Source organism: Chelmon rostratus, chromosome 13 (genome assembly GCF_017976325.1).
Source record: "Chelmon rostratus isolate fCheRos1 chromosome 13, fCheRos1.pri, whole genome shotgun sequence".
Classification (NCBI taxonomy): domain Eukaryota; kingdom Metazoa; phylum Chordata; class Actinopteri; order Chaetodontiformes; family Chaetodontidae; genus Chelmon; species Chelmon rostratus.
In genome coordinates, this window is record NC_055670.1 from 18444533 (window position 1) to 18470183 (window position 25651).

At 41.4% G+C, this 25651-nt stretch overlaps 1 protein-coding gene across 1 annotated transcript in view; it reads left to right on the forward strand.

Annotated features, from left to right (window-relative positions):
* The first annotated feature begins 246 nt into the window (after nucleotides 1-246).
* The window catches only part of thsd7ba (thrombospondin, type I, domain containing 7Ba), a 128492-nt gene continuing 103087 nt past the window's right edge, over nucleotides 247-25651 (forward strand). Inside the window, exon 1 of the mRNA XM_041950863.1 lies at nucleotides 247-406. Coding sequence (XP_041806797.1) covers nucleotides 247-406 — 160 coding nt within the window. The remainder of the gene's footprint in view (nucleotides 407-25651) is intronic.

Genomic DNA, 25651 nt, shown 5'->3' on the forward strand with positions numbered 1-25651 from the left:
AAACCCCATGATTCATGTGTGACAGAGCGTTATGCACTTTGGAAGGTGACGCTGAATGTCATGTTTCTGGGCCGGAGGTTTCACTGGGACTTTTTCCACACAGCCTCGGAGTGTCTGAGACCTTCTCCGCTTCCCCCATTTTTAAAGAGCTACAAACTCTTCCTCTGGTTTCTGGTCTCTGGACATTTTTGAGAGTGATATGCTGATAATTTTCATGTTCTTCCCACAGGAGTAAGAGAGGAAGCAATGGGCTGGACTATGACTCTAAAAGATGACTTTGGGGTCATTGCCTGCACACGTCGAGCGGGGAACTACCTCAGCCTCTTCCTCCTCTTGTCTCTCTTTTCCTTTTCAGTCCAGTCAGACATCGTGTTTCCCAAGGACCATCACTTCTCCTGGAAAGCAGGTAAAATGCTGAATTATTCCTCTTTGATATGCATGTGTTAATCAGCAGTCCTTTCTGACGATTCAAATTGAATCATGCAGGTCAAATCTCTTTCATCCCCTGAGCAAAATCATTGGATGCAGTCAACTGTAGTTCCACATATTTAGATATACATCTGCATTTTCTTGCACTTCGTTTGCCAGGGTTGCTTCAATGTAATTCTGTGAGATGCATTTATTTTTCTTACCATTCAAGTGTGAGGATATAACAAAACAGACCTCTCTGGACCTGTTATGGTTCATACAGATACAAACACACATTCAGTATACAGACTGGGGACACACACCAGAGTCAGACAGTCATTACTACCTCTCATTATAGGAGAAAAATACTGCACAACTACATTCATTTTCAGCGCAACCACTTCTATTGGGGAAGTAATCCTCCCGGTGCTGACACACGTTGTTGGGAGCATAAACCTCTGGCTGCGTTTGCCAGAGAGCCCTTACGCCTGGGCAGTTAGCATAATAACACCCTCTGTCTGACAGACCGTCCATGCTCAGCCCCGTGGTGACAAGCGCAGTCATAATGATGTGTATGCTGTGGTAATGTGACAGGGTTAATGAGACATTGGTGCACAGTAAATAATCATGTCCTTGTATGTTGTGCTGAGGATTTATGGCCACAGTTACATCTGGTTGAAATGCATGTTGTATGCATTGTTGCATATACTACATATGTGTAATATTCAGTGAAAGTCTGAATGTGTTGATTTGTTAATTTTCTTATATTGCAAATATGATATGCACCAATGCAATATTTTGTATACAAACATTTATCATGTTTGTGAGCGAATCACCTTTTGAAAACAGCACTGAAAGCTCACGTCGTACTTCATCCCCTTCCAAAGGGAATTTGAGGTAATCTCAAGATTCATCCTTCACTCGCTTAACAAATTCAATTGAAAATGCATTTCCAAAGCAGCTTGCGGAGGGAAACTTGGTCTTCCCACACAAAAACCCCACTTGCTGTGCGATTAGCACTTTCATTTCTCACTCTGTGGTTGGGTAATGACACTGCCCAAGTGATAAAGAGATTGATTAATTTCACTTGAAAGAGCGTATGTTCAAAAGGGATGTAGCCGGGACACCGAGTGTGAGGATTTGACATCCTCGCAGGGCTAAGATGGCTTATGAGTTGTTGCTCAACTTGAAATGAAAACCGTTTTCGAAACAAGAAAGAAAACCTCAAACTTAACGTGCCTCACCTTTGGAATATATCCTCCCTCTGTCTGTTTGACACCTGGGAAAACTGAGGGACTGTAACAGCCAGTATCATGATGCTTTGAAGCGATATCTAACAACAGAAAGCTCAGCTGGGGGACGCTCAGTTGTACAATAAAAAACGTTGAGTTTCAGTATGAGGGCGCGTTTGGTATAGTTGGCTTAAAATGAACAAACATTTCTCGGGGCCTCACATCTGTCTCTCATCGACTGTTTCAGCAGCTCCCAGCTTCATGTCACAAGTATTACATTCATTTCGGCAAATATTGATTTAACCTCCCCATGTCCACCATGGACATAATATATTTGAATGCTTAATTTGGCCGACAAGCTCCCTTTTAATTTTGGACTTGTCAATGCAGGAAAGATGTGCTCTAAATTATGCACAGCCACCCTATTGTGTGTTTGGTGGGTCTATCTAGGCCAGCAGCATTGTGGGGTAAATCTTTTGTGTGAGCCAGTTCCCACAGCTGTGGCTAAGCTGGGAGTCTCTGGCTCAAACACGGAGCCGGAGCCATTTAAGCTTGACCTTCATCAGTGTCTTGGAGAGCGGAATAGAGCGGCGAAACATTGCAGCTAATGGGACTGGTATTTAACTCTTTAAAGTGACTGTGCAAAGACGATCCCTTTAAACACGTTTACCATCAACTCAGAGCACACTTAAAAGCAGTGCATCGGAATAGACTATGCCATGGTGAGAGGAGTTTAAAAGCGTGTAAAAAACATGTAAGCTTGTGAGGCTTTTTTTCTCAGCTATGCATGGAACCAATCAGTTACTGTATATATTCCTGATTTCCAGGAAATATCACAAGGACTGGATGCTTTCCCCCGCAAACACCCTCAGAACACATCCGTGCTGTCGACCGCTGCAGCACAGCGTGATTTGCATTACTCTGTTTGTTTTACTTGGTCACACTAGGGTTCTTGCACTGCTGTAGATTGCATACAATCAGTTCATGTGTTGAGGAAATTGATTTTAGGATGTAATCGCAGACAAGTAAGCGTTTGCATACTGTAGCTTTTGCCTCTTAAATTTAGCTTTTGGAATTCAAGAGATGATATACGGCGGCCCTGTTAGCTTCAGGAGGCTGATATCCTCCAAAACAGAGCGTTCAAATTGGATTTATTTTGACTTCCATAAGCATCTGCATTTGAACACGACAGAAAGACACCGCGCTCTCCCAGTGTCAGCTTTAGTCGACTGAAGAAGTAAGATCTCCTCGCCGAGGTTTTCGTTTGTCATCTTTGAGATGAGTGTAATTTTTCTCTGTAAAAAGGGCTTTAAAATGCTGGGATTCACCCATCAGGAGTTATTTGTGTTTTTGCTGCCTCGTTTAACAAACAGGAAAAGAGCTGCTTTATTCTTAGATACAAAAGCTCATCCCAGATCAGGCTGTATTGTGCATCAAAGCATCTATTTTGTACAAAAAAAGAAAAAAAACCTTTAATTTCTTTTTTTTTTTTTTTGACTATAGGGAATCCAGCTAAAGTGAGGTAGCTTTATCTCGGAGGAGAAAACTGTGATATTCCAACAATTTAACAATACATTGGAGACTGCGTACAGTATTGAAGCTACAGTTTGCACTATGATTAAAATAATGCATTTGTATTGATGTAGTGAACTTTTCCTCATTTACATGCGTGTTTCATTCATAATTATTTTTTGCCTATGAAAATAAAATTATATGTGTCGTTGTTTTGATAAACCCTGGCAGGGTTCTCTGGAGGATTGAATAATTAAACCGCCGAGTGCTCATCTAAATTGTGTGGGAACTTTGAGCAGTGAGAATCAGCTGACGGGCAATGATTTTCAAAAGATTGAGAAATCAATAAAGGTTTTCCTTAATGAGAAGGATCCCGACTCATGATCTATTATTCAAAGAGCTTACGGCTCTGAAGCCCCGGGACCTGGTCTTTCCCGGGGCCTTGTGACTGTAAGAAAATATAAACCCATAGTGTGCACTGATACAGTCAGGCAACATTTACATTTCATTTCAGGGTCTGTGTGTATTTATTTGCAATTTCACCACACTGTTGCACCATCAAAGCTTAAATCATACATCACTGCTGCAGTGAGCTTCTGTTGTTTCTGAAAAATAAGCTCAAAGGACTGCAGTGTGCTCGGATGAAGTCTACCACGATTTCACATTAAACCAAATGGCACTGAATAATTTACAGAGGGCTGTTTCACTTTATGGCGACAAAGAAAAAAAATCACATTAGGCAAATGCATTTTTTAGCCACTTAGCATCACTGGATGCGCTACTGCAAGTGGACAATATCTGGTTACCCTCATTCTGGCTTCCTCTTGCAGCAGAGGTGCATCACACTGTCAGCTGCTGCTGTCACAGTCAATATTATATCTTGTGGATGATAGAATTGTTTTAGAAAAAGGAGTCAAAGCTTGTCCTGATGGTGGTAGTGGGGGTTAACTCAAGGGCTCTCCATATCCAACAGGTTCCTTCCTCTTAGGAGTTTTCCTCTGCATACTGTAGAAATTGTTACGTACAGAACCGGCCAGGACGTCTCCTCAATTGAAATTTGACTTTCAATGAAGCATCAGAGAATAACGCAAACAATAAATCATAAACTTGGGTCTCCTGCGATCAGTGCTGTAGCTATAGAGACCCTTCACAGAGCCGATCAGCTGTAAATGACAAATGACATGCTGAATAGAAAACACGTTATTGTAGGAAATGTGTTTACATGCACTGCCATAACTGATTACTCGCGTGGAGCTGAATTCAAATTGAGTCTGGCAAGCCCTAATGTAAGCACACTGTTTTTCCTCACTGCATGCATGAGTCTGAGAGTCACAAAGGACCTATGGTTCAACAGGGAACACTTATTTAGACTTAATTATTTACATATTTGTTGTAGTCTGAGATTGGATTGGAAAGATCTTGATACAGCTATGAATGATGTTCTTTCTTTCCATTAACTTTCACTATTTCCTTAGCAATTACATCCTGAGTCTTGTCATGGAAATATCCAATTACTGAGAGGTGCAAAGTATAACAATGGCTTCATTTACAAATGCATCTTTCCCTCTCGATTTTTGCCTTCCACCGACACAAAGCTTTTCTCACACCTCAGAAACACCCTCCTCAAAAACGCTCTCCACACTTGATCTGAAAAGGACTTTCTGTTGCCTTTACACGATACAGTCGTTGTCGCTGCCCTTTTAATGGTTTCTCTAAAAAACAGTGGTCAACAGTTGTAGTGCAACATATAACATGTCTTCACACACCTGAGTGTAAACTGCATTTTCATTTTTAACCACCTCACTCTGGACCAGCTTTCTCAAGATGGTTTAAATCCACCTACTGTATAATCAAGCACCAGAGACATCTCAGTGCCATGGCATCCGCACGAGCAAGGCAATTAACCTGATAACAAAAGTCAGAATCTACATGTGATGGAAATATAATTTACAAGACAGAACCTGAACCTATGTGCATTACAGTCCACCTTTAACACCACCCACGCAAGAAGCCGACTATCCAGCACTGGACTGAAGAAGGAGCCATGACTTACAATATTGAGAACATAGACTGTATGTCACCTTTCCTTCAGTTTCCCCGGCAACAAAGATCAATCAAACTGTACATGTGAGTCGTGCAACTTGTAGCTTAATAAAAGAACATTTCAAGTCAGGAAATGTGTTCATGGTGCACAAAGTTTGCATGGATTACAAAGTAACATTTTGACAGTAATAAACAATTTGAAACCATCTGCAGCCCTCAGCACAACAGAAGCAAGGCTAATGAATAGACGACGTCATCAGGCCCTTAACATCTGCTCCAATCCCAGCGATGGGACATCCCATCTGGCTGTAAAAGATGCCTACCAGAGAAGAACTCTCCGAGTTTGCTTGTTTAACTGATCTGGAGTTCTCCATCAAAGTCAAGGTTTCCAAACCACTTGAAAGCAATTTACGCTGGTTCAATTCAAAAGCTTCCCTGTTGCCTTGAGTTGACTGAGCGTTTTGTTTGTTTGAAGGTTCAGTTCTTCGTTTGACACAAAGAATACAGCTGTGGTAGCTGCTTTGACTTACAAAAGGCAACATGTGAGAGGCCAGTCCCTTGGAATGACCTTCACGAATTGCATTGTTTCCTTTATTAATGAATCAGCTTAATTGGTTGACTGAACCCTCAGCAGTACCTTCACTTAGCTCATTATTCAATTCATCAGTTTGAAATGTGCAAAAACTTACATTCATTTTTGTCAGGACTCAGAAGAGGACTCAGACGCAGAGATCAGTACACACAGAAGTTTATTGAACACTCAGGACCCAATTCGCGAAGTGTTAAACAAACCGGCTATGAAATTAATCTAGGCAAAATGCTATATCTATAATAATATCTATAATAAGAAAAATAACAAAGAACAGAAAACACTCACTAAGAGGAATAACTAAGGAACTCTAAGGTTATGAACACTAGAAACAAAAGCTCCCGAAGGAGGAAAACTCAAACAGCTATGACTAATCAAGACTAGGTAAGGAAAACAATGAACTCAAAATCTACCCCGAAATAATGGAGGAACAGGTAACAAAAAGACAAAACTATAACAACAGAAAATCACTCTATAAAGAGGAAAACAAATTGGCTAAGCTGAATACTGCAAAAATAAACCAAAAACTGAGTTATCAAAATTACAAACAAAAAACACTCACGAAGAGGAAACAAGAGCTTACGGACAATAACTGTGGCTGTGGTACGGGCAAGGGAGAAGACAGGCTCGGGTGAATCGCTGACGGACCAAAACACACTGGCACAAGACACGGGAGACGCAGACTATTTAACACATGGAGGGTAATCAGGAACAGGTGGAGACAATAGGTAATCAGGGCGGACACACGGGACACACGAGGAAGGGCAAGTGCTCTGAAAGGAGAGGAGAGTTAGGCCTTCAAAATAAAACAGGAAATGACAAGACAAAAAACCCCATGACAAGACAAACCTCACCGTGGTGTGACAATTTTAAGCTAATAACAAAAGTTCAGTTGATTCCCCTAGATTCCTGTGTGATGTTTTACAGTGTAGCTGAAACAGATGCTCCTCCTTCATCCAGCTGTTCCAGCTGACTTCATCACTTATAAAGCCATAGATCCTGACAGCTTAATCCAGGAAATGTGCAAGTAGCAACCACATACTGAGTGACTGGCAATCCTGGTGCTGCAGCCTTTTTACTGGTAAACTGGTTGAATCCACCGCATGTTAGTGTGATCCAGCATCTCTATGGTTACATAACAGTAACAGTCCTCGCGCTTGTCTTTTGTGCTTCTTTTTGTTGCAGTTAGTAGCAGCAGTAACGAATGAGTGTGAATATAATGTTTCTCGAGGTTTGTATGTTTGCTCACATTTCAGTCACTAAATCTGAAATGTTTCCAGAGCTCAGTGGACAAATAACACATTATATGGATGTTTTACATCAGATTTGCGTAAAATCACCTCCAGCCGACTGTAATTTGTCAGATCCAGCTGGAATAGCTTTTTGTTGACACTGGTATTGTGTAACAGATTCTACATTTGGTCATTCATTAGTCAGTCTGACTTTTTTTTTTATAGAAAGACTGCAGTCCACTGTGATGGAAAGATACAAAATGTGCTGGAGATGACATGGTTGTTTTTTTTTTTTTGTTTGTTTTTTTGGCAAATACGCTCTCAAAACTCACTTGTTTGTTTCAATGTAATCACAACCATGACTGCTGCCAGGTGATTTGTCCTGTGGGCTCTGGTGTCAGCAGTTTGACAACAGCTGCATATCCCTGTCAAACTGAGATTTCTTCTGCTGCATAGCGAGCTTTAAAGGTAAATAAGCAATGTTACACGCAGAGTGGAAAACTGCTGCTGCAATGCTGTCTGTGCTCCAGAACTTCTGCAACATGCCAATCAGGGATGTCACAGCATAGTGGGACAGTCATTTGACTCTTAGATGCAGCAAAATGCAAAATTAAAACACATAAAAAAAGACAAAACTAGCGACTACTACACCGGTCTGCGATCATGACTAATTTTGTTCTTCAGGCAAACATCTGAAAAGATTAAAAACCTCCAGAAAGTGAGGAAATTATGAATTCCATAGTCATGACAAAGGTTTTAGTGTTGTGTAAAACATGAGCGATAAGATGAACATGCAGAAATCACATCCAAACCATTTTGCAGCAGATGAAGGCGGCAGCTGTGTGTGTTATATTTTACTTTTACAGTGCTTCCTTTAGGTACAGCTATAAGCCCAGATGTGTTTAGGCTTACCAAACACACTGGAATCAAAGAAACAGTTCATTTTTGTCAATAGAGAAAGGGAAAAAAAAGCGAGCAAGCTAGCCAATCATATGTACGTAAGGAGGGTTTTCTTTAAAACCAGCAACTTCAAGATCAAGGCAGGACTTACTCTCAGGCAACCTTCTTCTAACTCAAGCATTTGTTGTGACACATATTTGATTTGAGTGTTTCCCCCTGCTTTTTGTAAACACTGTAAAGCTTTCAAGATGTTTCCCTTGTTCTATCCATATAGCATCAATTATGCAGCGTGGCATTACAATTCAGCAAATTCCTGCAAACGTGCACAAATGCTGTCTCATTAAAATTGAAATAAAGAAATATGGTTTGTTATCCGCCTCCATGCATATCTCCCTTGGGTAGGCTGAATCTAGTACACCAAGTCAGGCTGATTAGGATCACGGTGAATAAAATTCAAAGTTGACTATTGATCTGAGGCTTGCTTCAATTAGATATTCTATATCTCAGGCTTTTTTTAAAAGCCAAGTCCCACATCTACTCTACATTTTCTAAATAGTGCCTTGGGCATACTGTTAGCAGAAAACATTACCAATGATGTCAGTGACAAATGGATGCCGCGCTTTGTCTGATTTAAATTTGATCAGCGTTGAAACCGGGTTTGTTATGGTAAACCGCGTATTGCAGCTATCAAAGCGACCTTGACAAAATTTGCCATGTCTCTTCAAAAGCCCTTTACATTGATTATGCAACTGAGATCTCATTTTGAACTCATGTCCCTCCTTGTGACTGGCAGGGAACTGATTGAGGTTGTCATAAAAGCTGGCGACTAGTCTCCTGAGAGCCACAAGGCAGGAGATTCCTAGCAGTCAGATCCTTAATCCAATGAGAATATCCTCACATCGGAGTTAGCTTTCAGAGCAGCTTTCCCCTCAGAAGTCCCTTTCATGCAGCACAGGGCTTTCACGTCGCCCTCATACAAAACGGTCCTATTCTGGTCGAATCTCCCACACTTGAATTTTTCTATTAGAGGCTTGAAGGAGGAATAGGGAAAGACATGCAGCCAGGACTAGTTTGCAACTGGGGACAGAAGTAATTATAAAGAGCTCCTGTGGCTATTGGAAATCACCAGCCTGAAGTGCCATTGTGTAAATGATGGTAATCAAAGATAAAAGGTCATCTCATACTGAATGACTCCTGCAGCTTCAATTAATACTAATATTGAAATACATTGAAAGGATCTTGTCTATTTGCTTGATAAAGCCTCGTCTGGGCAGAATGGTTTCCTGAATCAACCTATTTTATCTTCCAGCTAGTCACATCAGAGGTCCGTTTCACAAAGCAGGTTTACTGAAAACTCCGAGTATGTTAACCCTGAAATGAGGGAAACTCTGAGTTTTCTGTTTCACATAGGAAGGTAAGTCAAACCAGAGAAAGAGGGGTAACTCAAGCCTGTTTCACAGACAGAGGTAAGTTAAACTCCGAGTCAGTTACCGCAGTAACTGACTCTATGAACCTAACCTGGTCGGGACCAGGTTTTACTCAAGGAACCTCGAGTTTCTCTGTGTCTCCGCCCTCTTTCAACCGCACACCGCATTCATTTCCTCATTCATTCATTCAGTCGGCAGACGAGTTTTGGCATAGTTCTGCCGTCTGTTATTAAAAAAAAATCATTAAAAATATCAGTCAGTGAGAAGTCCATTAGGCACAGTAGGTGGTGACTTTTTTCGTTAACATGGCATGTTAACGTCTTTTGATCATGATCCCGTGGATGAAGGTGCAGCGATACTGCGCAGAAAATTAAACATTCGTCGGGAGATAGTTATCAGACCACGATGTTCTTGCTTTTCCAGACAGTTATCGTCTTTACGCCACCACCCGTTCTTCGTGCATCTGCCTTCTTTCTGTTGGCTGAGTAAAAGTCTGTGTTAGTTTAAATATAGGCTTAATTATTTAACATAACATGATATAGATGAGAACACTTTTTTCATTTTTAAATTTTATTTCATTCGTTAACAAAAAACAAAACATTATATGAACACAATATAACCAATTTTACAATGAAAGGGAGCCACTTAATATTTACTTTACAATGTAAAACATGATCAAAATGAGGTAGCTACCTCCATGAGATCATGCAGAGGTCTTACCTGTTTCAACCATGTTTTTATATTTCATTTTAAGCTGCTGCCAAGTGCGCTTCTCCCCCGCGGGATTGCACCTAAATGAAAGAAATTAATAGGCAACCATTCAAGCAGTTTTGCCCTGTAATATTATTGTGATTTCAAAGGACTACATTTATACTCACGCATTGACCCGAGCAGCAATGTTCTCCCACGCCGTCTCCCTCTCCTTCGCAGCTGCAGCGGTGTTGGACTTCCGTCTAAAAACGTGTTCATATTCGCTGTATGAGCGCATTAAAATGTCTAATTTCCAGTGGCGTGAAGTACGCAGCCTTCCGTTTCCCCGTTGCCATGGTGAATCCTTAAATCGGGGTTCCATTGATGCTGTCTTTTTAAAGTTGCGGTGCACGCGCTTAACTCGAGGTGAACCTACTCTGAGTTAATCAAACTAACTCAAATCTGCTGTTGTGGAATCGAAAACTCAGAGTTTCCTATCTCAGAGTAGATCAACTCAGAGTTCAGGGTTACACTCAGAGTTTGTTGAACCTGCTTTGTGAAACGGACCCCAGGACAGTTGGTCAGGGCTTCACTTTTTAAAGCACCGGGTGCTCCTTTAGCGTCATTTTGCAACGTGCAGAGAGGTCCGAAAGACCTCTATAGACAACCTGTTCTCACACCCGAGGTGTTAGATGGCCTAGTATAACGAGTGAGAAAAGTCCACATTTGGAGGAGGTTGGGCTGGTTGGATGAGCCAAGCCCAGGACTTTCACCCAGGAGAGCGAGGTTCATGTCCAATGTTAAAACCAGAACCGATTAGTTTTGGTGCTTAAATCTAACCGAACCGCAACTGCGGCCGTTTCACAACGTTAACCACATGCTTGTTATTGTTCTCAGCGAGCTTTATTTTGAAAATCTAAGTGGATGTTGCATATTCATTATTGTTAACTTGCAAAACATACTCAGACTGTCATAGTTTGAAGCATAAGGCCAATGTCCGAGCGTCTGTAATTAGTTGGGAGTGAGAGCATGTTTCCTTTATACATCATTCTTAAATAATGTTTTTGATAGAATAATGGCTTTTGAAAAAATTAATGAGATACAGTTTGAGTGTATTTTTGTGAACAAGTTCAGATGCTGCACAGTGGTGTCAGCATGGTGCAGCATCAGCCATACAGCTGTCTGTTAAATATAGTCAGAGAGTCTCAGGGGCAGTCATTGCCGTAAAGATTTTAGATCATTCAAGTTGAAATAAAGGTTCAACCACATTAGTCATTTAGGATGAATTTCAGGAATACAGTTGGACCTCACGGGCAAAAAAGTCACAAGACTGAAATGTGATTAGTCAACAGCTTCGGCTCCTTCAATGCTAATGAGATAAACCTGCTGACAGGAGGTTCTCCTGTTCCACTGCTGCAAACTGGCCCGAGAGCAAAGATTTCAGTAAATCAGCAGTGACGAGAGCCAGGCAGGAGCATGTCCTGTTCTTTGATGCCTAGAGGTTGGGAGGGCTTTCAGGGCTGATGTAAATGACCTTGTACTTTGTGTGTTATACATGGTCGTGTGAAGGTCGGGCACATAAAGAGACCATAAAAGTAATTTGTCACTGCATGAAATGAACGAACAAAGCATCTGACATCCTCTGCTGCACACTACAAAATAAATTGAACCTGTGTCACATAGCATTATTACTCTATCATTCTGGTCCTCGTTTTTGTCAAGGTTCTTAATATGCTCTATAAATACTCTCGAGTGAGGAAGTTTCCTTGTAATTCCAGTTCATAAAAAAGGCTATTTGCTGCTTTAACAAAACATAGCAAGCCTGGTATAATTACAGCAGTTTTAATGAGATGAACCCCTCTTAGCTTCACAAAAGCTGCAAGCCTGAAGTTCTCAGACAGACTGAGTCAGTGTGAGTCCAGGGGGAGGCTGCAGAATAGACACGGGAGCTAAAACCTAAATGCTAAAAATGTCTAAAAAAAAAAAAAAAAAAGAAAGGGGAAAAAAAAACCTCTTTTGTGTTCATCTTCTTCATGGTGCAGTTTCCCTGACAAGCTGCTCTCCATGCTGGAGTGCTCTGTCTTTGTCAGCACAAGTGCGTATACCCCCTACTGCAGACAGAGCTGGAAGTAAATAGGTTACCAACTGATAAGAGTTCTCATTTTTTCTTCCAAGTTCCACTTCTCTTCTATCACTATATCCTCCTTTGTTTGATAATTAATGACGTGATATTTGTCTCCTGGGGAGGATGTTTCACTTCACTTAAAAGATCACAGAATCATGGAGGATGGGAACTCCTTACTGATGCAGGACCCAAAGCGAGAGAAAAGGGAAATGTTAATAATGCTCCCTGTGTTTGAACAGCAGCCTCTACAGAGACCCGTTAAAATAGCCGACTCTGTTTACCACACGTTTGACCCAGTGGGGAACACACTGGAGAGACGGTGAGGTGAAACCAAATGGATTTTATTCTTACCTGAGAAAAAAAACTCCCATGTGAGTCATTTTCTGATTGTAGCGTACTGTCTATCAACAGCGCTTCTTTTATTTTACCCTTTGATCAACTGCTGTGCTGAAACAGACGAGTCAGAGCCGAGGATATAAAAGGCAAAAGTGGAAGAGAGAGGGGAGCGAGGCTGTGAGGAAGGGATTGCAGTGGAGTTATCCCGTCAGCATGCGGTAGCCAGTGTGAAATGTAAGTTTAGAATAATGACGCGTGTCAGTCGTCTAGCAGAAAAATTAGGATTGAAAAACATGCACATGCGCGCTCTGGGCTCTGTTCCAAGAGGCAGATGTATGGAGTTATCTGGGTGACTTTGCTGAGTAGCTCTGTGCCAATCCTGTCTCCTAGAAATTACTCATTTGCAACAGCAAATTCGTTTTGGAGGAGACGTAATGCTGCATGGATTGAGTTTTTTTTTTTTTTTTTATCAACATAAAGGGCAAATGTGCAATGTCATGCAATAAAGTATCCCCCCATATAGCCACTGCAGCATTTTTAGATGCTCGCCACATTTATTAGAGCACTAAATGTTTTTTAGAATTCATGAACGATTCTCAATCAAAATCATCAATCATCAAAGACGTCACATTTCCGCACATTTGCGTTCTGCTTTCACAGGTGTTTGATAAATTGATCATGCTGATTTCCTTTTGTTGTACTCATGGATAATGAGCCTTGTCATCATTGACTCTAGCAAAATGTATATTCAATTCTGTTTCACTGTGGGCTCTGCTGTGAAGTTTCACCGCTGTCTACTGTCTGAGTGAGGAGCTCATTCCCGCCCTCATGCATACAGGCAGTGACACAGAGAGCAGAGGCAGGGAGGCAAAAGTTGCTGCCGTTCCCCTCAGTTCCTCTCATTTTTTTCCTCTTTTCCAGAGAACATCCACTTTCAGATTTCTTCACCAGTAGCTCAAATATACTTTGCAGCAGGAACTGGGCATGATGTGCAAGCCAAAAACTGCAGACTGACTGGCTGTTTTCATGTTTACCTTGTTACCATGCTAACAAGTTCACTTTAATATTGTTAAGGACAGTTCTGTGCTTCCAAATTTTGGTAGGGACATGTCCCTACCGTCCATATGCAAACCAAGCTTGCTTAAGTTTGCGTATAGCTAAAATGATTTTGTTGCCTAAACCTAACCACATGCTGAATACCGCCCTCTGGTTTCAAAGTCCTGTTCTTTGTACACCCACCAACCACCCCAAGCACCTGCCCTGACCATGACTTATGAGCGGTACAGAAAGCTTCCAATCAATATTTCCTGAATGAGAGGTCAGACCCACCTATTTTCTCTGAATGGCTGAAAATTGGAAAGCCTTGCGATGTTTGCGTGTTAAAGTACGGTCGGATTGAACTCGAGATGTGGTGAATTAATCTGTCTTGCCCTGTTCCTCATACAAATCAGCGGGGGGAGAAAACGGTTGCAACAAAGATAACAAAAAGTTGGTATACACACAGCCCTGAGCAGAGGTCTAATCAGCCGAAATAATTCAGATTACCTATGTGAGTTTGCCACACTGGTGCCGGGTGTTTCATAAACCTCTGTGAGTGGATGCCATTCAGAATCACTCCAATACACCAAAGACACCAGTATAAATGCTTGATTTTTCGTAGCTGTTTTCAGCGCCTGTACTAAGTTGCAACACTGAATCCTGAATCTCTGAGTCCATTTCAGATTCCAGCACAGCTAATACAGAGTTTAGTAGTGCATTGTTTAGCTACAGTGCATCAAAATGTCATATTTTGATGTCCCCAAGATTGCTCCGGACTTCTCTCTTGCTCGCTGATTTACAACGATTACACAGGGAGTCATAAAACTCCTGCATTGACAGTAGCTGCAATAGACCGTGTTTTTAGCAAGGGCAGACCTTTGACTGAATGATTCTCACTGCTGCATACCTAATTTAGGTTCGCACACTGGGTATTCAAGCACACTGGGGATAATTAAAAGATGGTAAAATGTACTGACACCCAAGGACTGATGGTACATCGGCAAGTAACCAAGGCTGGCTTCGTTGATCATGCATGACTTCAAAAATGTATATCCTATATGAATGACACAGTGACTTATACATGGGGTTTGGAGAATTTATGGAGCATTATATCATTTGCATTTAAGATGTGTTCGTGACTTTGGCCAAACCTGCAATAACGCCCATCCAGTCGTCTCTGCGGCACGCCGTGTTTTTATTCAGTCTTGTTCATTTTCATTTGCTCTGCCCTGGGATGAGCAGCCAAATAATGCTTTGTTGTTGAGAGTAGAGGGAGAGCTGGATCGACCTGTTGGCCTCAATGGGCACAACAAACCGAATTAATTAATTCTGCTAATGCCTGGCTTTCATCCTCTTTTTTTTCTTTTGTTTATTTCCTTTTTTTTTTGTGAGTGACTTCTTAATCACAGTGTGGACTCTTCGTTGCAGTCTGCTGTGCTTAAGAGGTGAGCGAGTGCCATTTCCTAAATGGGCAAAGGGAATAAATTCCACAGGAGTTTAAAAGACATCTCTGCTATCATTTTCAGACAGAATAAACTCTATCACTTAATACAGTCATTATTCAGCACTCACAAGAACATTTTGAAATACTTAGGTCATTTCACTTGGCTAACTCAGGCAGCTGAAGCCTCCTATTAGCTTTGGCTGAATGCATTTTTTAATATATAGAACATGGACTGTAGTTTGTCCTTCGCCACTTCATGGTCAATATGAAGAGGAGGAAGGACAACAGAGAACAATAACTTTTTAAATGTGTATTCAGTGATATGAGTGTTACATTCTTGAAACAACATATTTACATTTAGAATAGTGATTAAATGACAAAAATATAGTTGCATTTAATGTGTTCCAGGAAATCAGGAAAAGAAAGTATTCAAACAGGCCATGCTGTGAGGGGATTTTTCCAGTTTTATACCTGGATATATATTTTATATCAAAAGCCATGTTTACCAGTACAATGAATCAAATGCAATGCTAACTTACTGTTAATGTTTGCCATGCTCACCATTTGTCCTCAGCATTTAAGTGTGTCAATATTTCTTCATTAGCACCACACAAAAAGTACAGCTGAGACGAACTGGAATCACGTCAACTCATATAATCTGTCATCGACAACAAAAAATCCCAGTTTATTTAAATTCTGATGACAAAAATACAGATACGTGCAGACAGGAGGATGATGAGCGACCTCAGGTGTTGCCAGGCAGGTACAACCTGAGCCACATGACCTCCTCTCTGCAGTGGAGACCTGCAGAAAGGACAGGCCACTCAAACGCAGAAGAGGCAGACATGCAAACACATGAAGGGACAGACAGAGGATAACATGCAAACTAGGTAGAGAAGGAAAGTTGATGAGAGGCCGACTCTCGTAGGGAATGTTGAGAGTTCTGCGGGTATTTGATCAGAAAGTTTTGAAAAGTTTTGACCTGATGGTGCTAGAAAAAGATTCAGGGGATAATTGAAGCTATTGCATGAAAGACTGTACCATATTTCAAGGTAAACCATTCAGTACTTGGTGAGATATTTCACTCAGCTCCACCTGTCAAACTGCAGGTGACGCTAGATGAGAGGTCAGGAGATCTTGTGGGAACCGTGAAAGTCTGTACAAAATTTCTTGGCAATTCATCCAATAGAGTACTCGTTGATATACTTCAGTCTTGATCAAAGTGGTAGACCGACCAGCCAATGACAGGCTGACTGATTATCAACCTGAGATAAAACAAGCCCTTTTAACAATATTGTAGTTTTATTTACTCTGAAAATAAGAGTATTTTTGTAAAAAATGAGACTAATTCCAAAAACTCATTCCCCAGAAATTTCAATTATGTTGAAATAATACCACATTGCAGATCTTCAGAAGTCTCTTAATGTCTTTAGGCGGAGTTGGCACAAATGGTCTTATAATTATTCATCTCAGCAAAGTGACTTTACCTCAGGACTACATCTCCTCAGCCTTCAAACCCTGGATCCTGTTGAAAAAGTTATTATTGAATTTCACAAACCTGAAGTCGTAATGCTGAACTTGTGTGGAACTCAAGTGGGAGCGCAGTTCACAGAGATTTAAATGAGGCGCTCACAAAGTTGCATTTCAATAAGATGTAACTAGGGGAGAGAACACCAGTGTAATGATAAACAGACAGCGATGGGAAAAGGGTGCTGGTGGGTTTTGCTGTAGGGGTGCTTGGGGGCTTTCCTTGATCAGGGATCATGCTCTCAGACTGGCTGATTTGGCAGCACGAGGCCTGAGCTGAAGAATGGCAGCAACAGCTCGATGACAAAGTCAGAATATCCAGAGATGCAACTCATCACAAATTTAGTGAGGCCTGAAAAGCTGCTATAGACACAAACTCAAAAGTTGCTAACGCTATGCATCAGCCTCATCTGTCAGCTGAGCTCATGCACTGCTGTTACTGACAAGCAGTCTGCTTTAAAGCCAGTACATATAGAATTCGAAATGCATTCACTTCTGTGACTCCTTTAGTCCTTCAGGCTGTATTTTACCCCCCCCCAGAAGAGGTGATATCAAACAGCCAAAGATGACAATAATGTTGTATTTTGAGCACAATAAGAAATTCCTGGTTGCTGCGTTTTATCTGCATGAATTTATGAATATATGCTGCAGTATGTGTGGAACTCTTGCTCCCTGTCAACTTTAAATTACGCCTCACGGATAATGAGACAGCCTTGACTCGAAAACCCAACCTATTTTTACACCAATAAACAGGCTCATATTCAGTACAGCAGCTGGTCAGATTGAACTGGGAAACTGTGCTTAAAAATGAATTTCATATTATGTGAGACCTCGGTAATTTACAGATAGAAAGTCAGTTAAACTTTGCATTATTTTCTGGATCATAGTCTGAGATTACATTTGCCAGAGCGACGAGCTGCTCTGCTCACATTGAAACAAGGCCATCAGACTTAGATGTCTGCAGTCACATGACCCTGGTCATCAGCTGACCATAGGTGCTGCAGGTGCTGATCTAACAAGTCAAATTCATTATAGGAACAGAAAACAACTATATCCTGTACATACTGTGGAGCCCGTAGTTTTTTGTTTTACATGTCAAATAGAAAAGAAATCAGCAGTAAAGTAGTCAAGAAAGCTAAAAGAAAAATGTTGCATTAACTTATACTCATTATTCTAAAGGAAACAATTAAATTTATTTCTCTCTCAATTAACTGGATTAACTGGACTGGAAAAAGAGAGAAGGTACCTGTTTCTACTGCTGGTACTGTTCTCTCCCATAACTATGAGTACAAATAGCAGAAACAGTAAATGTACTTCAGTTTCTCTCTGGAGAGGCATTGGCCCAGCTTCTTTTATCAGAATATCTCAAAATACCCACCGTCTACAACGGCATTTCATAATCCCTGAGAAGAAATGAGCACACATTCTCGACCAGATCAGCTGAAATTATTATGATGATATGCTGTGAAAGTGTGATACAAGGAAGGACGCTTATCCATAAGTTGGCAGGGTGTCAGTGTGTGAGAAACCCAGCGCACTTAATTAATATCGGTTGGATATGCCATGCATCATTTTCCTACCCCAAACGCCCAGCACTTCATCATGAGGAGAGAGGCCAGGTGAGCTTTTAATTAGGATTTGTGGAGTGATGTCTGATCCTTTTTTCCCTTCGCCGTGGAGGTAATATGATGGCCTCGGCAGTTCTGCGCATGGCAGACATTGGCTGTGAACATTGATGCTCCCAACAGGAAGACACATTTTGAGTTTAATGACCATCTAACTTTTACCCGATGTCACCGAGAGGCCAAACTAATGGCTATATCTCTTGAATTATTGCTCGTCCAGGTACAATATTTGCACAGTCCTGCATCTCTGATGGAATAACATAACATTAACCCCATGACCTTTCTTCTTGGGGACAGTGACAGCAACAGACAGTAATGGTTAACTTGAACTCTCAGCTGTTGAGTTCTGTCTTGCCATTTTATTTTTCAGCCTTTTATCCAGAAACAGCTTGCTGTGTCTGCAGAAGCTGATTAATAATCATAGCTCTGCTGTAGTTTTCAAGTATTCCTTTTGGGTAATGTGCTCAGTGTATTGGGGAGGAACTGAAAATACAATGACAAATCATGCTCTTTTTAGGGCGACCCACTGGGAAATAGCAGCTGCTACTTCCAAGTCAGAATGGGATATTTAAGACTTTTCATTACCCGACTGTCTCTGAATCGGTGTGACTTATTATGACATGATGGCTGCAGATTTCCAACAGAGGACAGGTGGAATCTGTCGCGGGTCCCAATAGATTAGCCCTCAGAGTCATAATATGCTCTAAAACTCTGCTCAGCTGGGGTTTCTCTAATCTTTTACTCTGCAACTAATATGGAAATGCTTTTGATTAATGTACACTGGACTCTAACCCCCCCAATGCACAACGCAGACTCAAAGGTCCGCATTGCTCTCTCTCTCTCTGTCTGTTGATATGACTCAAGTCTCTTATTTGATATTTCCTCGCTCCTCCGTCCTCACTTGATTTGAAGTCGTTCTGGTCCACCACCTTGAAGGCCGTCCCAAAGCTCCAAGGAGCGAGGAGGGATCTCTGAGGAGCCACGAGCAAGAAAACACAAGAGCAGCATTCGCCCCCTTATTGGATATCAGTTATTGATTGGATTCTGCTGCTGATCGGACTGATCTGATACGTCACAAAATCACTGGAGTTTCATACTAGAGTGAAGGCAGACTCCAGATTAAACTTTTATCTTCTATTTGCTTTCTGATTCACCATCTAATTACAAATCTGTGTGGAGAAATGGACCACAAGCAACTTTCTTCATTGATGAGAGAGATTTTTCTTTTCATGATCTGTTATTCCCCCCATTAACTTTTATTATGAATGCAATTAAAGTCAGAGTCTGCCAGTCAGCGAGAAACACTTTTTACATCATTTATCGTCATTTCCATTCTGATGAGGCTGATGAGCGTTGAGGATTGATATCGGTTACGTAATTTTAATTTTCCATGAAACATTTAGCCCGATAAATGATTTCCAGTCTACAAAAGACACCATAATCATAATCTGGGTTATTAAATAATGAATTCACAATCAGAATATCAACAAATCCAGATGCAAATAATGAATAAATAATATAAACGTGTTCTGCCAGTAGAAATGCTTCCTGTGCCTCTGAGCAGGACCCAGCACGCAGTATAAATACAGAATACAGGTTGTTATTCATGTGCAGGTGTTTGTTAAACAGGTAACAGAGAGAAAACGCTGCTGCTCTAGCGCTGATAACTGCGCACCTTTATTGGTATTGGCACAGTGCACAGATGTGTAGACATGAATTCATCAAGTCTCTACAGCCGTTAAAGCCGACTGACAGCAGATCTAACAGCTGATCTAACAGCTGATCTAATTGATCGGCTGCCGCCATCATCAGAAATGGATGTGGCTTCGTGTGACGCTTCAGACGTCTCATTTCTCTCAAGACGTATTTTTTCGATTCTTCTCTCCTCGCGTGGTTTCCCTGCGTCTCTCCATGCCTCCGTAGGAGAAACCAAAGCGTTACAGACAATTTGGAGCTCAAAAATTACTACTAGAAAAAGTACAACGTTACTCATAGTCGAGGCAAATCTGTTTCGTTTATGCCAGTAAAATAAATTTTGGCTTCATTACCACAAAACCCGGTTGAAAAAACATCCAAAATAGTTAAAACAGTCAAGTGTCTTCAGTTTCAAGAACAAGTCAATTGTACTTCCATAATTAAGGCTACAAGAATAAATATTTACATGATTTATACTTTTTTTGTGACCATAATTGTCACTGTATGACTATTGGCACTGCAAAAATTATATTTTTTTAATGTCTCCTGGCTGCAGAGTTTGGGCATCAGTAGGTGGACGTTATTCAGAGTACAGTGTGCATGGAACTTTCTGTTGCGTCTTCCTTATTCCCATGGAGAGCGAAAGGTTCCCGATGGTTTTCTTCTGCAGTGTTGAACCAAAGTATTCTCTGATCTGTGCAGCGAACAGCGTGAGAGCAGAACTGTTGCACAAGAGAGCCTCAGCAACACCAACTTATCCTCCCCATTCCTTCACCATGTCAGTGGGGCATGTGATAAGTGAATGCTGCTGCTGGCAGTATCGTGACTCTCGCCAAATTTATGTTCACTCTGGAGAGATTGGATACCTCAAGATGTGGATTTTGTATTTCAGTTAGACCAAGATGAGACCAGGGAGTGTTCCCATCTGACAGACAAAAGATGCAGCTATAGCCACAACTTCAGGTAACTGATAGCCATTATGAAGTCATTTTGCTGCGTGAGTGTTGTTCTATAGACAATAAGTATAATAGTATCAGTATAATCCAATAGAATTCAACACTACTGCCAACCACAGCCTCCAAAATGACCGTAAAAGTGAATCAACACCTCACTGCCACTGTCAACAAAAGCTGAATCTATAATAATTCATAAAAGTGGGATTTACTGCAGGGCTATTGTATAACGTTTAATTACAGGTGTACATAACACTCTGGTTGCACAGCGCATAGCAGGGAGTACTCAATTCATATTCAGTACTGTGAATGCCTTGTCTCCATTTCTGCCTTGAGTTATGAGCCACAAAATCAAAGCCACACTGCTGCTTTTCAGGGCGGGCTGCACCAGGTTTAATATCATTTAGAATCCATGCATCACACCCACGCCTCTCCCTGATGTGTGCCCACGCTTGCATAACTGCCTTTCTTATTTTGTGCGTATTCGAGAATGAAACAATGTCGAGCTCCCTGACAGCAGATCAGTGAAGGACTCGGTACACTCAGTCGCACCACAGGGTGACAGGTGAATTATGTTGTGTTTGATAGAATGGGGTACAGTTACCAAACAAGGCTTGATTACCAGTATTTTTTACATGACACATGTTTGGGTTTTCTTTTAGCTTTGAACTGTTGACTGACTGTGTTTTGTGACTCTAAGTTAGCGGTTTTGTCAGGAACACTTAAACCTAGAGGAAAAACAGCTCACATTAAGTACTCTTGTCATTATACCAACTACCAGAGGACTGAAGGCTTATCTATACAGGGGGCTTTTCAGCCTCATTTTGCAGTTGTCCCTCTCACATGTGCCCGACAGAGCAGATAAGCATATTTTAACCAATGAATCTCCCTACTGCTCGCATTATAAGCAACCTTTCCCCTATTTTATGTGTGAACAGTGATTGTAAATTGGCCTCTGACTGCTGCCAAAGCACAGCTGACCTGCATCCAGCACTGATTTAAGCTGCTGCTATGACTTCACTATGAAGCCTGCGTGAACCTTGTGTAAGTTGCAAAAAAGTGAGCTCTGAAGGTCATCAGTCCTTCCAGTGGTGTTGAAGGAAATATAAAAAAATGTTTCATGTCAACACGGTCAGAATAACAAAGTCAGACTAGCTCTAAATGCACAGTTTAAGCTGAATTGAACAGTATTATTTTGGTAGATATTAGGTTAAACACTGTCATGACCAGCTCAAAGGCCATGACAGGGGGTGACACAAGACATTAAAGCAAAGAGTTGTGTTGCTGTGCATGCGAGGGTTCGGAGAGGGAGTGAAATGTTGGGAGTGAGTGAGCAGTCTCTCTGCAGCCCCAGGTGTTTCCAGAAACCACTGATCACCACATGTGCTGAGTATCTGCAGCACACAACACAAAGACAAAGACAAGCAGCCAGTCCGGCGGCCAAAAGAGGGCCATCACAAACCAAAATGATGGGGTTAGAGCAGGCATGTCAAACTGTTCCATAAAGGGTCGTGTGGCTGCGGGTTTTTGTTCCAGCCATTTCAGAGGTCACCTAATTGTCAGCTGAAGACTGAGTTCAGCTGATTAAATGAGTCCAGCCTGGTGCGAGGAGCACACCTGCAGCCACACGGCTGCCTGGAGGAAAGGTTTGGGGATCAAGCTCCCAATGACAAGTGACAAAATGTAATCTATAGATTTGTGTGCATGGACATGAATGAGTGTGAATTGTTTTTGTGTCGCTCAACTTTCAAACGAATAAGGATAAACATAAAGACAAAGTCCACACAGAACTTTCACACAGAAAATCGAAAGCCAATGTTGATTATTTTAAAGAAGCAGTTCTTCTGGTGTCTTTGCATAGTTATCATTATCATTATCACATATGCTAACCTGAAAATGGCAGTGACGTGGTGCAGGCATGAAAGGAACTTCCAACTGAAGTACATTAGTTTGAAAGTCACCCTGAGTGTCCTGAAAAAAATTGGAAAATTCTTGACCATGCACTCAATTCCTATAGATTAAATTTTGTGAATATTTCACCTACTGCTGTGAGACTGTTGGTGGAGAGCATGAGTGTCTGCACAGATAATAACACAATAAATATTAGAATTTCTCAACACCAGTATTTACTGTCTCTCCATAAAGAAAGTATGAGCAAAATGGTGGACCAAGCGACCGAACCGACCAACACGCCATCCAAAAATAACAAAACGATTTATGCGATTCATTCATTTCTGCTGTATATTTGACTTTGGCTTATTTGCACACCACAGCTGGAGTCTCCTCTGTGTTATCTGAGGGAGATGAATGAAGGTACACCTCCAACTATCAGAACTCCCAAAGTATCCATTAGTTTTCTGTCCTTTCCAATAACTCTCCCAGAGGAATGGGATCTGAGGTGTCTGCACATCTCTAATGGACTCCGTGATAACAGCTGCAGTGGCTTCGCAGTGCCTGATGGCTTTGTTTGGATCCCTGATAAAGACAGGGTAGAGACTGGTGTGTGTTTTGGCTGAGGTGATCTTGTGGGTATCAATGTACACCTCAGCATATGACAGGCTCACAGGGTGCACTGAGCCATTTTTCAATCTCGCATTTGAAAGCTGTGTTATTTCTATATCGCACTTTGACTGTGAGGCTTCTTGGAGCTGAACACTGAGCTTTTGCTTCTTCTCCATCACTCAGGTGGTTTCTTCTGTTGCCACATTTCAGTGAAATCAGCATAGTTTGTATGAGCAGTGACAGAGATGAGTTATTTTGTCCAGTCATTATTTATTTGACCTCCCACGGATGATCATAAAATGAGGCAGCATTTGATTAATAACTTAGGGACAAAGGGAACAGAAATGACAGATGGAGGATAGGTGAAGTATTTAGCCTCTGCAGGTTGCACTCTGCAGGCTACCTGACTCAGGTAATTGCTTCTTGTGACAGAGAAACTCTCTAGGCTCTGGGTCCTCATTGAATTGGTCCTCAGCTCAGCTCCAGGGCCATTTTGTGGTTGATTAAAGGGGAAAAGCAAATTGCACTGATTTAAGTGCACCCTGAAATGAATCTGCAACATCAAAAACCTTGTGAACAAAGATGCTTTCAAAGACAGCTGTGTATTCATGACTCGCCATCCATTTTCAGTGGCAGTGAGGCAGATGTTTGCTGGGATGGCAAGATCAACACTGAAGTATTTATACTTCTCAATCAAACCTTACAGAAATGCTGCATACCAGGCACTTTTCTTTACAAGTAAATTTAGGTAAAATGAAACGCAAAATAAAATACTTTGAAGAACAGCCAATTAAAATCTAGGACAGGAACAATGCTTCTTCCTTGCTTTTCCCATCAACACATGGCACATGCTCAAACCCAGAGAAAAAGGCAATTAGATGGTGTGAACGCAGGTTTAAGTTCTGCTCTGCTGCAAGTAACAAAGCCTGTTTTGGAGTTTTATTGTTGATTTCACTTTAGGCATTTTGAGCTGATTTAAATTGTGTGACGTCTGTAACATTCTTTAAAAAGTTAACTACTGTAGAATAGTGTTGAACATAGACACATCTTTATAATTGCTGTTATTAAACAGAAAACAGAGAAGTCAGATTTTTGGCAGTTTGTCTATACCAACGCAAACACTGTGAAATATAAGTGTAATTTGCTGTTGTGTGGTGGAGAGGCTGTCCTCTCTTTAAAAGTACAAGGCAACTTGCAGGACATATGGTGACACTGAGAAATGAAGGAGAGTGTGCAAAGGTTTTGACAGGGGAGCTTGAATCCTGTCTCCTATAATGGTAATAATGTCAATCTTTCTTCAAAATGACCACTTGGGGACAGCAGAACAGGCCGTAAACTCAAATCTGACTTATCATCACCTTTTAAAGTCGCTACGGTGAGTCTGGCAGACTCGGAGAGGCATTAGCATTCATTTGTAGCTCTGTTTTGCTTTCCACCAACTTCTGAAAGAAATGTGGCCCCCTGGCAGCTGAATGTTCCACCGTGTTCACCGTCTACTTTGCTAACTTTGTCTGTTTGCTGTTCGGTGCTGAGCAAGTACTGTAATGCACGACGGGTTTATCAGAGCTTTTCTGCAGAAATCAGCTGCCTGCTGCAGATGGAGAACGGGTTGATGAGAGTGGTGAGACTGAATCAAACAGTGAGACTGCTAAAAGAGAAAGAAGGCTCTGTGGAGCTGAAGGAAATCTACAGAGTTGGATGAAAGTTCTCTGTTGGTTCATCGCTATTGAGTGACCCCTTTCACATTACGTATATAACTGGAGCCTTTCCACGATCTTAAGCGAACAGTTTTGGTCGAGGAAACAGATAAGTGCATGCTGACATGGGTCATTTCAAGCACCGAAAAGCCATGTTTTGTTGTTTAGGTGTGAGCGCTTGCTAGAGATACTTTACATTGTTCTGGTAGACGAAACCTGGCTGCCTCAGCTTGAAGTGCTCTCACCTCACACTTGAGGGCAGAAATAGAGCAGCACTTCGGGAATCGCTGCTCAATCTGAGAGCAGCTCAAGGAAAACCTCTGGGGTGCATCAGTAATAACTGCTCAAATGAAGTTTCTGCAAATGTTCAACCATGAAGGCAACCCTGTCAAGGCTCCCCGCGAACACATGTGAGGAGTGTTGCTTCACAGTCTGGTACGCGATGGGTTTATTCCCTGTTTTTCCTGCAGCAATTCCCCAACCAGCCAACAATTTCTCTTTCTTTTCTTTCAAGTCCATCATTTCACCTTCACAAACTCACCTGCATTGTCATTCATAAATTGGATAAATTGTTGGGGTTTACAACAACTTCTCAACCATTATTTTTTCCTAAACCTCGCCAAATAGTTTTTGTGCTTAAACCAAAGGAAACTTTATCACATGTTGTTGCACGTAC